At 42.0% G+C, this 14,209-nt stretch overlaps 1 protein-coding gene across 10 annotated transcripts in view; it reads left to right on the forward strand.

Moving 5' to 3' along the window:
• DPF3 (double PHD fingers 3) overlaps positions 1-14,209 on the forward strand; it is a 158,631-nt gene that overhangs the window by 69,429 nt on the left and 74,993 nt on the right. For all 10 annotated transcript variants that reach the window (XR_004357508.1, XR_004357509.1, XR_004357510.1 and 7 more), the window contains 2 exons: positions 166-326; positions 5,372-5,479. Coding sequence is in view for 7 of the 10 variants with exons in the window: in XM_032690227.1 (XP_032546118.1) it covers positions 166-326; positions 5,372-5,479 (269 nt within the window). In the remaining 3 variants the exon portion in view is untranslated. The remainder of the gene's footprint in view (positions 1-165; positions 327-5,371; positions 5,480-14,209) is intronic.

A 14,209-nucleotide genomic window follows, 5' to 3' on the forward strand; every position in this document is an offset into this window, starting at 1 on the left:
TGCATGATCTGCTTCAGCAGTGTCTCGTGTCTGCAACCTTTGCATCTATTCAGGCAAAGTTTTTCTGTTTGTCCATTTTTAAATCAACCTCATGTCCCCTTTTCCTAGTCTTGTTGGAGGGGGCTGCGCAATCATTCTCACTGACTGCCCTGTCTCTTTTGGCAGACTTGGGGACCAGTTCTACAAAGAAGCAATTGAACATTGTCGCAGCTACAACTCTCGGCTGTGCGCCGAGCGAAGTGTCCGTCTTCCCTTCCTGGATTCACAAACTGGGGTAGCTCAGAACAACTGCTACATCTGGATGGAGAAGAGGCACAGGGGACCAGGTTGGTAGCGTTGTGTCTGTGTATGCGTGCGCATGTATCGAGGGCTGGCCGCTGAGCCCTCATGGGGTTTAATTAATAGGAGCAAAAATCTGCTACAGGCCACACAGAAGAGAAACTGCCTAAACCTCTGTGCCTGCAGGGGATTTCCTTTAGTAACTGCAGAGAGCTCATGCTAATTATTCTCTCTCTACCTGTAGAAGTGTGTGACATGGTAGTTTCTAAGGCCTCATCAATGTAGGTCTTTTAATGCTATCGATCCCAGTTTGTAGCAGAAGACACAATGCTCTGCTCTAAGTAGGACTGGAATTATCTTCAAGGTGGAGGTGGGAGTTTCTCAGATGAATGCTGAAAATAAGGAACTGTATTGGGAAGGATATAAAACCGAGGTAAAATATAGAAGAGTCCAGTTAATGGAATGTGCGTTGTTCCAACGGTTAGAAATATACATATATATATACACACATGTAAGTCCTGATTCTGTTTTGGACTTGGATATCAGTTTTGGAGCTGCAGTTCCCTTGGGTGCAGAAAGAAGTTGGTGTATTTCCTTAAGGAGCTTTGGCTAATGCCTGTTCTAAAGCTCAGTGAAGCTCAAGGGAAAAGAGCACTGTTTTTTTGGTGGACTTTGGTCAGTCTTTCCTTTGTTAGAGTAAATCCATCTGAAATCCTTGTTTGAGAGGCAAAGGACAGTCACCAGTAACCTGGAGATGTTACTCTGACAGAAGTCCTTCTGAACCACAGGGGAATTTGGCTAGGGTATGTCTCCGTATCTGAGCAACAACATGCTCAAGGAACAGATTTTTTGACAGCACCAAACTGGGTTACTACTCTTTTTTTTTTTTTTCTTTAATAAAGACCAGAGAATCCAGGCAGGAAGGGGGCTAGGGTACATGGTCACTGGAAGCATGACATGTACATGTGCATAAATACCTGCCAGTTCCTGTAAACCATACTGAACTCCCCCTCCTCCCCTCAAATTCTAGATCTGAAATTATGGGAAGGTGCAGCCTGCTCTAGTCTCTTCCACTGGCCTGTTTACAGGAGATGAAGTGCAAGGAATGCACAGGATGTTTCCCCCACTCTCCTGTAGCTAAGAAAGCAATTGCTGCTTCTGAAGAGTGCTTAGCTGAGACTTAGCTGAAACTTCTCTTCTCCCTTTCCTACGATATACTGAGGGAAGGATCCTTGCGTTCCTCGTATGCCTAAAATATCCAAAGTAGATTTATTGTTATCTTGCACTACTATCAGAAAACTCTTTCTATAGTAAAATGCAGAAGACACAGGTGTTTTACAGCATTAAAAATACCCTAAGAATATTTCAGCTACCAAAACTGCTGGGGTAATCTGGGACCACTGAATGTGGTTTACAAGCTGGGAGTTGTCTGACCTTCTGGACTCACCCTTCTTTTGTGGGGTTGCTTCATAACCATAGTTGAGTTTTTGCTTCAGCTGAAAATTCCCCATTCCTAAGAGATTATGCTTTGGCAAAAGTAGCTTTTTTTTTTTTTTTTTTTTTGACTAATCCATTTACCCAAGGAATTTCTGTTCTTGTAGCATCTTGTTATGAGTAAGGTGCTGCTAGTTTTATTCTTCTGAACACAGTCAGGAGGTATATATAAAAACAGGTATACATCTGCTACATTCACAAGTAATGTTTTGTCAACAGTAACTTCTACAAAGATAGTTAGAAAGTCTTGTGTGTGTCTCATTGGTGTCTGTGCACTTGCAGAAGAAACCATTATAAAAGTGTTACAGCATCACACCAGGAACCAAGAAGTCTTAATGCTTTGCCTATCTCGGACACAAGCTCTGTGGACTACCTTGAGCAAATTCACTCTGCAAGTCTTTCTTTCCTCACTTCTGATAGTGAACTGTTTGGCAGCTTGCCCTACAAAAAAGGACCAGTGACGTTTCTCCTGCAGGTCTGCAGTGGAGGCTAATGGTGGAACATTCTTCACAGAGAGTATCAAGTGAAAGAAGCCTCCTGTGTCTGGATTGGCCACCAAACCTGGTGCTTTTGTTATTTTGAATTAGAATAATCAGTGTGAAATGAAGCAGCCCTCCTTCCCCATATTTGCTTTCCTCTTTCTTGATTTTTATTAGCCCATTTAGTGCTCCCTTGGGTATCTTTGCATAATCTATTTCTTGTAATACTATGGTGAGTCAAAGCATCCCTCTACAGTTTTAGTATACCTGTTTTTTGGCTCTGCCAGCCATCCTGGTATCTGTCCTGTGTGCTGTGCTCACTACCATTTACTACCCTAACCTGAAAAACTGTATAAAGACAAATGGCAAAGCTCCAGGTTCTCTTTTCACTTATACAGGCTTGAAAAACAGAGAGTCAGGACCTCAGCATATTAACCTGGATTCTTGCTGTCCTCTTTGTTAAAGGAGTCAAAACACTGCATCTCATGATAAACAGTTCAGGGTTAATTTCACACAATATCGCACATAACTCCCTCCTTTTCCCCTCCTCCCCTGGCCTTTCACACGAACTTTGAGTTATGACTCTCCTACACTAATAAGATAAACAACATAACTCACTGCAGGTTCTGCTATTTCCTCTATAAGCAAATGGTTGGAACCTTCTCTGGTTGCCCTATAAGGTACCAGAGGGAGAGACAACCCACCGAGGACTAAAGACAGTAAGACCTGTATATGCATTATTTCCATATCCACTGTAAGATCGACTGTGAAGGGGCTAGATTCAAAGTATTGAGGACTGACCCTTTCCTTGTTGCCTCTCCTTTGTGTAAGATCTACACTTTATGTGAGGCAGCACAGTGACAGAGGGGGAACAGGGTAGAGAAGTGAAGGTAGCATTGATGGGTTTGGATCAAGGTAAGGTCTGGTACCTGTATTAAGTTAATTGGATGGCAGTGTATTAATGAACAGGGGTATTGTGAGTAGGAACAGAGAGCTTACCTCAAGGGATGCAGAGGTGGCTGTTGGACCATCCATCTCTTATTGATCTACCTGCCACCTGGAGGTCCTCTAGGAAAGAGGCTTTCTGACCTCTCTCCTTTCAAGGATACCTGCTTTATTTCTAGTTGGATTTTCAGCATGTGCAGTTGGCTTTTAGTGTCCTGGCTCAATCCAGAACTGCTCTTTCACATAAGAGTTGAACCTACATTAACAGATACTCCCCCAAAACTTCAGTACATCTTTGCTCCTTTCTGTCTGGGACACAAGCTGTGGTGCTTATTTCTTTCAAATGACTCCTCTGTGGCAACTCGTGCAATGGAGGGCTGATTCTCTGTCCTATTGCTTTGGTCTAACGACCACCATTTCAATGTTGTGTGCAAGTTCTTAAACAGGATCTGCTACGAAAGGGTGAAGCTTCTTGCCTCCACCTCTTTAATTACTCAATCAGAGCCAGGCACAATCCACCTCATCATTAAGGCAATTGTTTGCAGTGGTTAATGTTTGCAAAGTGTTATGAAGAGGAGTGTCCAAACACTATAGAAGTGCTAGTTATTCACATTTTTATTCCCACCAGTCCTAAGCAACCTGTTCTGAAATGTGTCCTTGGAGTAGGCATAATGCCCAGCTTGCTGAGCATTAGTGAAAGAAGGGCATGAAAAGCCCAAGTCCAGTAGCATTCTACGCCCTGAAACAGCCAGGATCTCTGCAAATACTCCATCACTTGGCCACAACCAGGAATTATGCTGTAGATGCTATGTTTATGCACCAAGGCCTTGGAAGTTGGTGGAAAGTGCTGGGGTCTGAACTGGCATTCCCAACAGCTGAAATATTTAAAACCAGGAGCTTAGGTTTCACTTGCAGAATTTGATTAGCACGTTCCCTTGAGGTGAATTATTTTATTTTGTCTTCCTCCCCACCCCCAAGTAACAGGATATTGGTTGCTTTCAATATTCTCATTTGCCTTGGTGAGTCATTTTTGTTCCCAAGATGATATACTCTCCTGGCTGCTTCAGAAGGGATGAGAGAACTCTTGGGCCATCCTAATGCCCTTGAACTGTTCTGCTTTACTGGCATCCCCTAGATGCTGTCCGGCTGTTCATTGGTACATTTTCACATATGGTAACATACTCCTGTCCTCTCTCTTATGTGGTCTTATTTGTTTTCTGAGGACAATGAGTCTGGAATTGCAGTCACACTGTAACCCCTTCAGGACAATGACAGGACAGAGGAGCCAAAGCAGAACTGGTGGACAGAGAGAGCAAGGGAAGCAGAGCAAAGAATTTAATTCTTATAACATTTCTGTGTCTTTCTGGGTATTTCTGTATGTTGTGAGTATCTGGGGCAGTTGAGGATACTTTGGAGCACTTGTCAGTGTGCTTCTGTGCCCCTAGTAGTGATGCATTCATGAAGCCCTGCTGTGTTCTGAATACAAAAGAGCAAAGTATAGCTCAAACATTGGCTAAAGGGTAGCTGTCAGGAGAGCCAGGGCAGCTCAGAGGCCAGCAGTGCCGAATGTGATTTAAGGGAGCATGCAATAATGTAAACATTGCTGCTGTATCTCCTCGCTCAATCACGATATTGGCATGAGGAGCTAATAGTCAGGATGAAGAATTGGTATTCAAAAAAATATCCAGAATTTAAGCAAAAATACAGAGTCCATGTAGTCAGACCTCTTGGATCTTGTTTTGCTCCCATTTGGAAGACACAAATTTCCTGAGTTGCTCTGTACATCAGGGCCTCAAGATTTGCATGTCAGAACTTCATCTTTTCTCTCCCAAGGGGCCTTCTCTGCCCGTGGAGGAGGCATCGCCCTTGTGACCCAAGAGAGTCTGAAATTCTATTTACCCTGAAGAAATAACAAATTATTTATGTGCAGCTTTGGTTTCAGTGAGCTGAGTGAAGTGTCTAAGTGAAACTTAGATTCTCTGTAGGCCTGATCCCAAGAGGTGCTGAGGAGCCTCAGGAGCACTGGATGCCTTGAGTGTGTAGTTCTGCCTCATGATTTGCAGGATTGAACCCTCCAACAAGGAGATGCTGGAAGGGCAAGAACAAAGATGCTAGAGACAGTGCTTGTGGTTCACAAACCGAAATGTGATTAATTTTTTGCCTTTAATCTTCAGGCCTGGCCCCAGGTCAGCTGTACACATACCCAGCACGTTGCTGGCGCAAAAAGAGGCGTTTGCATCCCCCTGAGGATTCAAGGCTGAAGCTGCTGGAAATTAAACCTGGTAAGTATTTGTTTGCCTTTCTCTCCTGCACTGCAGAGCAGCTGGCATACATGCAAACCTGGCATTTAGACCTTGGACTTTATCTTTGCCCCTCTTCAACCATTTCTCATTGCATCTGTTGTATCTTACTTTATTTGCTGTCACAATAACAACCAAACCCTCTGCATGCAACTCATCCCTTACAGAAATGTGTACAGCTTGTACTGAATGCAATGGGAGCTGAATTTACCTTCTGTAGGGGTGAATCCTGGCTTCTATTAGCAATTCATAAGGATGTAAAGGATCAATGTATTACTAATTATTTCCTCTGCACATTATTAATACAAAGGCTCACTCTGGCATCTGCCGCCTAATCTTCGTGAAAAAGACCACTGTGTGTGTGTAAGAGTACATTGATAAGATTTTTCTTAATGGGGCTGGGGACAAGGGATGTGGCCAGGTTATAAACAGCAAATAATAGAAATTAGTGAACGTACGCCACATTTGTGTATTTGTGTAGGTCTGTATGTGTACCTTTGTCCATTATTCTTTCATTCTTCTTGTCCTTGGTATTCTTCTCCCACAATTAAACTATGGGAAGTGATGAGTCTGGATGCTGAATGATTGACTGTAAAGCAGATGTTGAGAAGCTACAGCTGTGTCAGGTAGAGCATAGTGTTGCGCATTCTTCCCTGCAGTTAGTAATAAAGGCTTGCTGTCTCTGGGGTCAGCCATTATGAGAAAGAGGGAACACATATACTCACAGCTGTATGTGGTTTTTAAGAGGTGACACACTGCCAGTATAAAAAGTACAGGAGAAAACCCCCAAATGTATATTAAGAATATTAAAAAAACCTGTTTGACAAAAGAAGGTGCCTGGGAACTGAGCTATGCTCAGCAATACTGATGACTTTGCTTCTACACAGTAGCTGGTGAAGGGACAGGAAGGGGCAGCAGAGACAAATTCTAAATCCATTAAAATCAGAGACAAAATTCCTGTTGATTCTGGTAGAAACAGTTTTTGAAGACTCCCTACCTTCAATATAAGAGACATCAGTGGACAGCTGGACAAGTGGAAGAAATCCCCATAACCACTCAGCTGGGGTTCAAACCAAGGGCAAAATCTCGGTCAGCAAATAGAACTAGACCTCACAGCAGAGCTGCTTGGAAAGAACTGATGAAATCAGTCATGTACATTGATGAAAATGAGACTGGACTCTAGGAAAAGGATGATGTTGGCTCATAGAAGTGCCTACCTCAGACTCTATGATGCCAGCACTGCTGCACCTTGATAATTTTATAAGGTAAAGCAGTAGGGTAGAGTTTGACTCTTTTCTGTTTGCATTACATTTCTTTGCTGTATTCACTGAATGCCAAATTAGTGCATCCTACATGCCACAGGGCATGAAAGGCAATTACCACAAAGTTATCAGATAAAGAGACCTCAGCATGTCTGTCTCTGTGTTGTTTTCCCTGCTATAAACATCTCCTGCATCTCAGGAGTGCTACTTTTGTTGCTTTGCCCGTGGCAACCAAATAAGGCGAGTTATATTGCTCTGCCATTTAAATCTATTTTCCAACCAATTTCTATCTAGTGAGTAACTTTCCTTATCAGTTACACCACAAAATAATTTCACTCCATCTGTGCATATCCAGAATAGACTCACTAGCCAAAAGTGGGATTTTCCCCTTCTCCGATTTGAAAGTATAAAACTGGTGGAAAACATTTGATCTCCATTTAAGGGTAGCTTTTGAAAATTTGGGAGAAAGATAGTGTAATTTATTTTCAACATGGACAGCGGAAATACTGTACATTTTGGAGGGGAAAACACTGTGGTAAAACCTAATGCTGAACCTAGGAAGCTACCTAATGTTGACCTCTTTAGTCCTTATCAGATGACTGTGTGGGGCAAAGATGTGGAAATCTAAGATCCCTTAAAAAGCACAGAGAAGACAACTGTAGGACATGTAAAATACATTTGAAAGAAATCTAATCTAAATGTTGCATAGTTTCACTCCCCTAGGGCTTGGGCATCCTAGTCGTGAGTTAGAGCTGTTCTCAGCAGCTAGAGAGTGCTTGTGCTCATTTAATATGCAAATAGCTGATTTTTATATAGGAGGCTGTGAAATTGTTTATGTATTTTATATATATTTATATATTTATATATTTATATATTATATATATTTATATATTTATTGTTATATAACATATGCAGGCAGTGCAATTCTACAATATCAAATTTGGGCTAAACCTTAGTCGTATTGTGTGTTACATTTGTTGGCTGTGTAGAAATGCTTCTCTTAAGACAGTTGCTGTAACAAACATTGAAGGGGATCTTAACTCCAAAAGGGGCCAATATAACAGTCAATGGGGTTGGCAGCAGGGGTGTGAATACTTGCTTGGACTGCATCTGAGCTTTTGGAGTGGCTTATTATAGCAATAAGTTGTGTCCAAAAGTTCAAGACACCTACATAATTCAGGAAATACACAGGATTTTTGTTTTGGTAAGTCATAGCTAGTCGTGAGCTGATCAGTAAGTAGAATCAAACTATTGTCTTGGTAGCAGTTTAAGGGTACAATAAATCATTTAGTAATACTACAGCATTTATAGTTATAACCTACTTTTGCAGGCTTAGGTAGTGCATGACAACAGTCAGTGAGTGAGAGTTTCACATTTGGTAATACCAAAACCTAATGAAGAAAATAAATATGCTGCAACAGCCTGCTGTTTTTTTGTAAAATGCAAGGTTCACTATAATGTTTTTCCTGGGATCAGTTGATGCCTGCTTCTTAATAGAACATGGTGCTTTTGTTGTCCTTATCTGTTGCTTAAATTTGGTTTCAAATGGAAGTGTTTGGTTGTAAGACTAGTTACAGCCAAAGTTGTAAAGATGTGAACACTGGAATAGATGTTGCTGATGCAGCCTTTAGATGTCTATTTTCATCTGCCACTCTACTCAGAGTTACATGCAAGGATTGCCCTAGTAAAGTGGTTTGATCAAGAGTGTAGCAATGTTCATGTTAGTGCTATTTCTAAGCACCCTCTGTCCCATCCAGTGGCATATGCAACAGATATGGGGGAGAAATAAAGTATTGCCAAAACTTACTTATGATAATAACTTCAGTGACAATCCAGTTAAAATTACAACCAGATCTTCATGAATTTCACTAAGTATGCCTGACACTTACTTTCACATGGCCTGGTCTTCATCTTTCAGTGTTATATTCATATCCTCAGAACCAAGCATTATGGCTTAAGTGTAGCCAAGGGCTCATCGTTGTAATGGATAGGAGCTGTTACATGAGCCATTATAGCATACCAGTCAATACTCCTATGAATACTGGTACAGATTTGAAACATATTACAGGTCATGGGCAATATATTGACATGTTGCTAATACTGTGATTCACTAGGTACAGAGTTCTAAAGTCATTAGGTGTTGATACTCTCATAATATTCATGCAAACAGACTTCTGTTCAACCGAGTATGGGCAAACCTGATTCTCTGCAGAACTGAGCAGCAGTATTTGCACAGCACTTCAGCACAGAGCAGTGGGAAGGTCGTAAGCAGCTCATGCCTCCACATTCACTCAGCTGGCTGTTCCCCTGCCCAGTAAAAGAGCAAGAGCAGAGCTGGGCTCCTGTGCGTGGGAAGCCTGTGAGTCTGGGAATGGGGGAGAGAGAGGGTTGGGCTGGATAGCCTGTTCTTCCAGTGGAATGGAAGGAGGAGAATTTTTAACTCTACCACCACTGTGAACTGCAGGTACTGCAAAGGCAAGCAGTAGGGTTCTAGCCCTCAGTAACATCTCAGCAGTTGGAAAGAGGAGGGTTAGAAATGGAAGACTGATCTCTGATTAGACCCAAGGCCCCTTGAAATCTTAGTTGATCCTTGTCCTATATACTCAGTGGTTTTGTGGTGCTGGGTGGTATTATGATTCTGTATTGGGTCAGCTATCAAAATTGTGGAAGTGGTATTACCTACAGTAAGCCCTGCTGACAGTCAGGTATTACCCAAGCTTTGCAGCTATGCAGATGAGAATAGATAGGATGAGTATGCCCAAAAACTCTGGTGGAATTTAAATTGGTAGTGTCCTACTTCAGTTTTACAAGGTGGCTAAATATAGGTACGTACATACGTGCACACAGGGCTTTTATTTCACATGCTCTGTGAGTGTAAGGAATATGACTGGAAAGCTCTTGTCTCAGTTTACTGCTGTCCTTTGGTTTTGGGCTGAGAGCCAACAGTGAGGTTTCATAGCGGGCAGCCTTCCCATCCACTTGAAGGGTGTCGAGTAGAGTTTGTGTGTGCTACTGCTGTGCTGAGAATGAGCTGGTGTCCTGCACTAGTGTCTGTCTTTTTACTTGTGTCTGGGCAGTCTAGTGGTCAGCTGAGCTACTGAAATGTGTTTTATTATTGGCTGTTGAAGGGTAAAAGTAAAAAAAAGTATTTTCATTTGCTATTATGAACCATGGTAGAATTGTTTGAGGCAAGTACTGATAAAAGATTTTTAGATCCAGTTGAACAATGCCTGATCTGTTTTTAATCTGGCATATGGGGTGTACCTAGGTGAGTGTGCTTGTGGATGAATGAACGGAATCCTTACAGATAAGCTATTATCTCTTTAAATCATCTCAATTTACCTTGTAGAGACTGTGACTGATTGTACAAGGTACTCTGTGTCTCCTGGGAAGTGAAGAGTGCCCCCAACTCTTGTGGAAGATGCTCAGCATGCCTATGGAGGTCTGTGCTCTTTAAGATGGGGCACTTCACCAAGAGAAAGTTAAGATAACATTAAAAAGCAAAGAACAGAATTTGCAGTAGTATCACTTATATGATAGCATCTAGAGACTCAAGCAGCATGTTAGATCATCATCCCAAGGACTGTTGTGAAGTTTTCTTATGCTCTCTGCTATAGTCATATACTATAGCAGATCTTACTGTCCAGATATACAAAATATAGTGAAGGAAGTACTTTGATTCCAAAGTGGAGAAATGAGCAACAAAGATAATAAACTACTTCTATGACAGTTATACTGGTACAGCTGGAAATTGAACTCAAAAATATAGAAAGACCTCAGTTCTCCTGTGTCTCATATTATTTTTCTTTCCCATGTTGCTCAGTGTCATTCAAAGATATTAGAGCCTAAAACTAATTCAAAACACTTAATTTTATGAGAATTTACTTTTATAATTTTTTCTCAGGCCAATTAATATTGAGTAGTTTCACTTTCGATTTCAGCACTTTCTACACAATCACACATTAGTTCTTTTACTGTACTACAAGACAGCAGTGTTGTTTTGCTATGAACACTGTAAGGAGAGGCACATCTTTTCTTAACAAAAAGTTTTCCTGCTCTTTGATATATATTGAAACTTCTTTGTAATTAAAGGTTGCAATCATGGTATATTATCAAACCTGCCTGTGGCTCCTCTTTGAGGTCCACTAAGACCATCTTAGGATCATAACTGGTAGAACAGTTCTGGTGCCAAATAAACGTATGTCTGTAACATGCAGATGAATGGGATACAATATTGCTGAAGGAGGCTATATGAATCTATCAGTTGTTCAGACTTCTGACAGCTTTCTGCAGATGTGAATTTACCACAGATCCTTTTTGTGTAGAGCTTATTTTATTTTTTTTTAATTGTTCATGGCTTTTATTAACATTTGCAATCATGAACCCTGTGTTTGGGGTGGAGCTGACCTGACAGGAACAGGATTCTTTGATGACTTGGTCTGGATTCCTGACGTAAGATGGAATTTAACAGCCTGTTTGCAACTTCTAGGAGTTTTGCTCTCGGCCCTCCAAAACCTTGAAATGAAAATGTCGTTTAAAATCTGCCTTTTATTCAAGTACTTTACATTCTGGAGTACTTTGTGTTCAAAAAACCCAAACCCTCCCTCGTCTATTTATAATACGTTCTTCGGTACTTTAAAATATCACCGATCTGATGACCCCCCCCTCCACCGCGCTTATCACGGCCCCGGTGGGACGTGCCCGGTGTGTGGCCGTGGTGGGGCTGGAAGCGGCTCTGCCGGAGCCGCGGCTCCCGCTCGGCTGCAGTGGCGCGGCGGGGCCAGCAGAGGGCGCGGCGGGCAGGGGAGCCCCGGCGCGGGAGGGCGCGGGGCTGCGGGGGCGAGCGGCCGAGATGCTCCGTGGGACGGCTTCCCAGGTCTTCTTCCGCGGCAAGAGCAGCCTGTTCTTGAATTATTGTTTGTTAGGAACAGGATTTGGTTTGGGTGGGTGCTGCCAAAGCGCCAGCCCAGCCGTGTGTTTGGGTCAAGCATCAGGCAAACATTGGGTCAAAGGTCAAGTAACTCAGCATTGCAGAGTGCAGCTGATGACAACCTCCCCACCTGAAGAAGCTGCGTGATCTATGTCAAAGAATTTTACTGAGTGTTTCCACATGGATCCTGTCTTTTCTGGTTGAGCCTAGAGTAGATCTCATTCTCACCCATCCTCATCCATCTTTATATTTGCCACCTCATGCAGAACAAAACAAAAAAACCCTTAACTTTTTGTGACAGGGAGAGTGAATGGTTTTCAGTTCCCCTTCAATGTGTTACTGAGCACATCTGCACGCTGGCCATGCAGAGTCCTGAGACTGGTCTATCATGTAGCTAGGTATGTCACATTTCCATAGCACTTGGGAATAAAATTAAGCTTTACAGTGTGAATCCAAATCAGGGAGTAGGGATGCCAGAAGATTTTGGGTTTTTTTCTTTGCTGTTTTCTTATACCAAAATAAATATTAATTTCTGCTAGGCCTTTTCTTTTGGGCTTTCAGCCTAAATTTAAGTAGGTGTTTATTCATCAGCTAAGCCTGCAGCTTACAGATGAATCCATCAGTGCTACTGAATCGAAACAGTAGGCTGCAATTCTCCCCTAATCTTGTCTTCACAGCAGGCCATGGCACCACAGGCAAGAGCTGCACTTATACATCCAACTATGACTTGGGTTAGAAAAAGTGACTTTCTCTCACCAAGAGAAAACACATCAGTATGGGACCTCCTTGTGAATTAGCTTCTTTCTATTACACATACATTTAATGAAAATCTATTCCATCTCATCCACCACCTTAAATTCTTCCTACAACAGGGACCTTTGCTGGTCCAAATCTCTGGCCAGGTAAGGTTTGCTTTGCTTTTCTTACATGGCACTAAAAATACCAGAGAACCTGTTCCTTTCTGCGTGTATTCACTGACACAGAATCGTGACAAAGTCCTGCAGTGAAATATCTTTGTCCTCTTGCCAGTCTGCGGTAGAGGTGCCCATGTCTGCATTTCAAGTTGTACCACACTATCACATACTTGCATCACCTGTGCCCCACACAGGACTACACAGTACCTGGAATGTCTTTTTCTCTCAGTTTCTCAGCATCTAAAATGGAGGTGTTAAAGCATTGATCTTATTTGTCTATCTCAGAGAGGTGCGTAACAGATATTTAATAAATACTTTCAGAGAGTTTGGGAAGGGTATGTGAGACCTTTAAAGTAAGATAAAAAGGAATGAATGAATAAATCATGTCATTTGCCAAGCCTTTTAAGTGCCAGCATTAAATGTTTTGGCCATCAGCATGAAGCCTTGCAAAACTGGTATGAAAGTGTGCCAACTCTGCTGCACAACCTGGGCTTACGTGTACTGAGATGGTGATGAAAAACAAGTAATTTGTTACACGTTCATATGTACAAATAAAGAGACTCACCATAGGTGAATTGTTGAGCCAGCTTTTGCAATGCTGGCTGTGCTATGTAATTGCTATAAAGATATCTCAAGTTTTGCACAGTGTAACTCTTCTTGCTTGGCCACTGGTGAGCTGGACTTCCATATGTCTTGGCTGCTGGTGCTGTGGTAACTTCTCCTTCAAATCATATACCACTGTTGCTGGGTGTTGTTACACATGATAAGCTGCAAATTCTTAGACTAATTCAGCTCAGTGACTGTGAGTAAATGTGTATTTTCCCCCCAATGGAATTTCATGATTTTGCAGTTATGGAAATAAAAGATTTCTGGAAAAGCAAATAATATTCTATAAATAGTCCAGTCAAGAAAACAAAAAAATTATTTCTGCTGCTTAACTCTACAGTCATGTTGGTGGAATTTACAGGATTAACTTTGTGTAAATCGTTTCTCTTTTATTTGTGGCATCTGGAACAGGCCACTACATGTATTTTATATTCACAGTTTTACCAGGAGAACTGTGTTGTTTAGCTAAAATGGCTTGTATGAATCACCTGGGATTACTCCTGGTTCTTGTGTGGCTGAGCCAGTTTGCATAATTAGGAGAGAGATGCATGGAGAAGCTACTGGGCTTTGGAACCTCTCTGGGTTTTGATCAAAAGCCCACTGAAGCCAAACCCCTCTGGCTCTAGTCATCAGGCTAAGGCAGCAGTAGCAACTGAACAAGATAAGGTAATTTTGGAAACAATTAAATCTATCTTTCTGAGTTTTCTGGGTCTCATAACTGAGAATAGCAATGTAGGCTGCATGTGCAGTGTCCCACAGACACAAGGCTGTTGTGATTTCAGAAACAATGCAGCCACTCAGAGGTAATTTTTCTACTGGTGTATCATCTCAGCTGTATTTAGTAAATTTGTGAAAATAGAGTTATGATGACTTTGGAGCCAGGCTGTTCTGAAAAACGTTTTGGTCACTACAGTAGGCCATTAAATGGAAGAAATGCTGTTGATCTCCTTGGGGCCTCTACAGTGTGACTGCAGGTCATCTCCTGGGGCTCAATCTGCAA

Source organism: Chiroxiphia lanceolata, chromosome 6 (genome assembly GCF_009829145.1).
Source record: "Chiroxiphia lanceolata isolate bChiLan1 chromosome 6, bChiLan1.pri, whole genome shotgun sequence".
NCBI classification, from domain to species: Eukaryota; Metazoa; Chordata; class Aves; order Passeriformes; family Pipridae; genus Chiroxiphia; species Chiroxiphia lanceolata.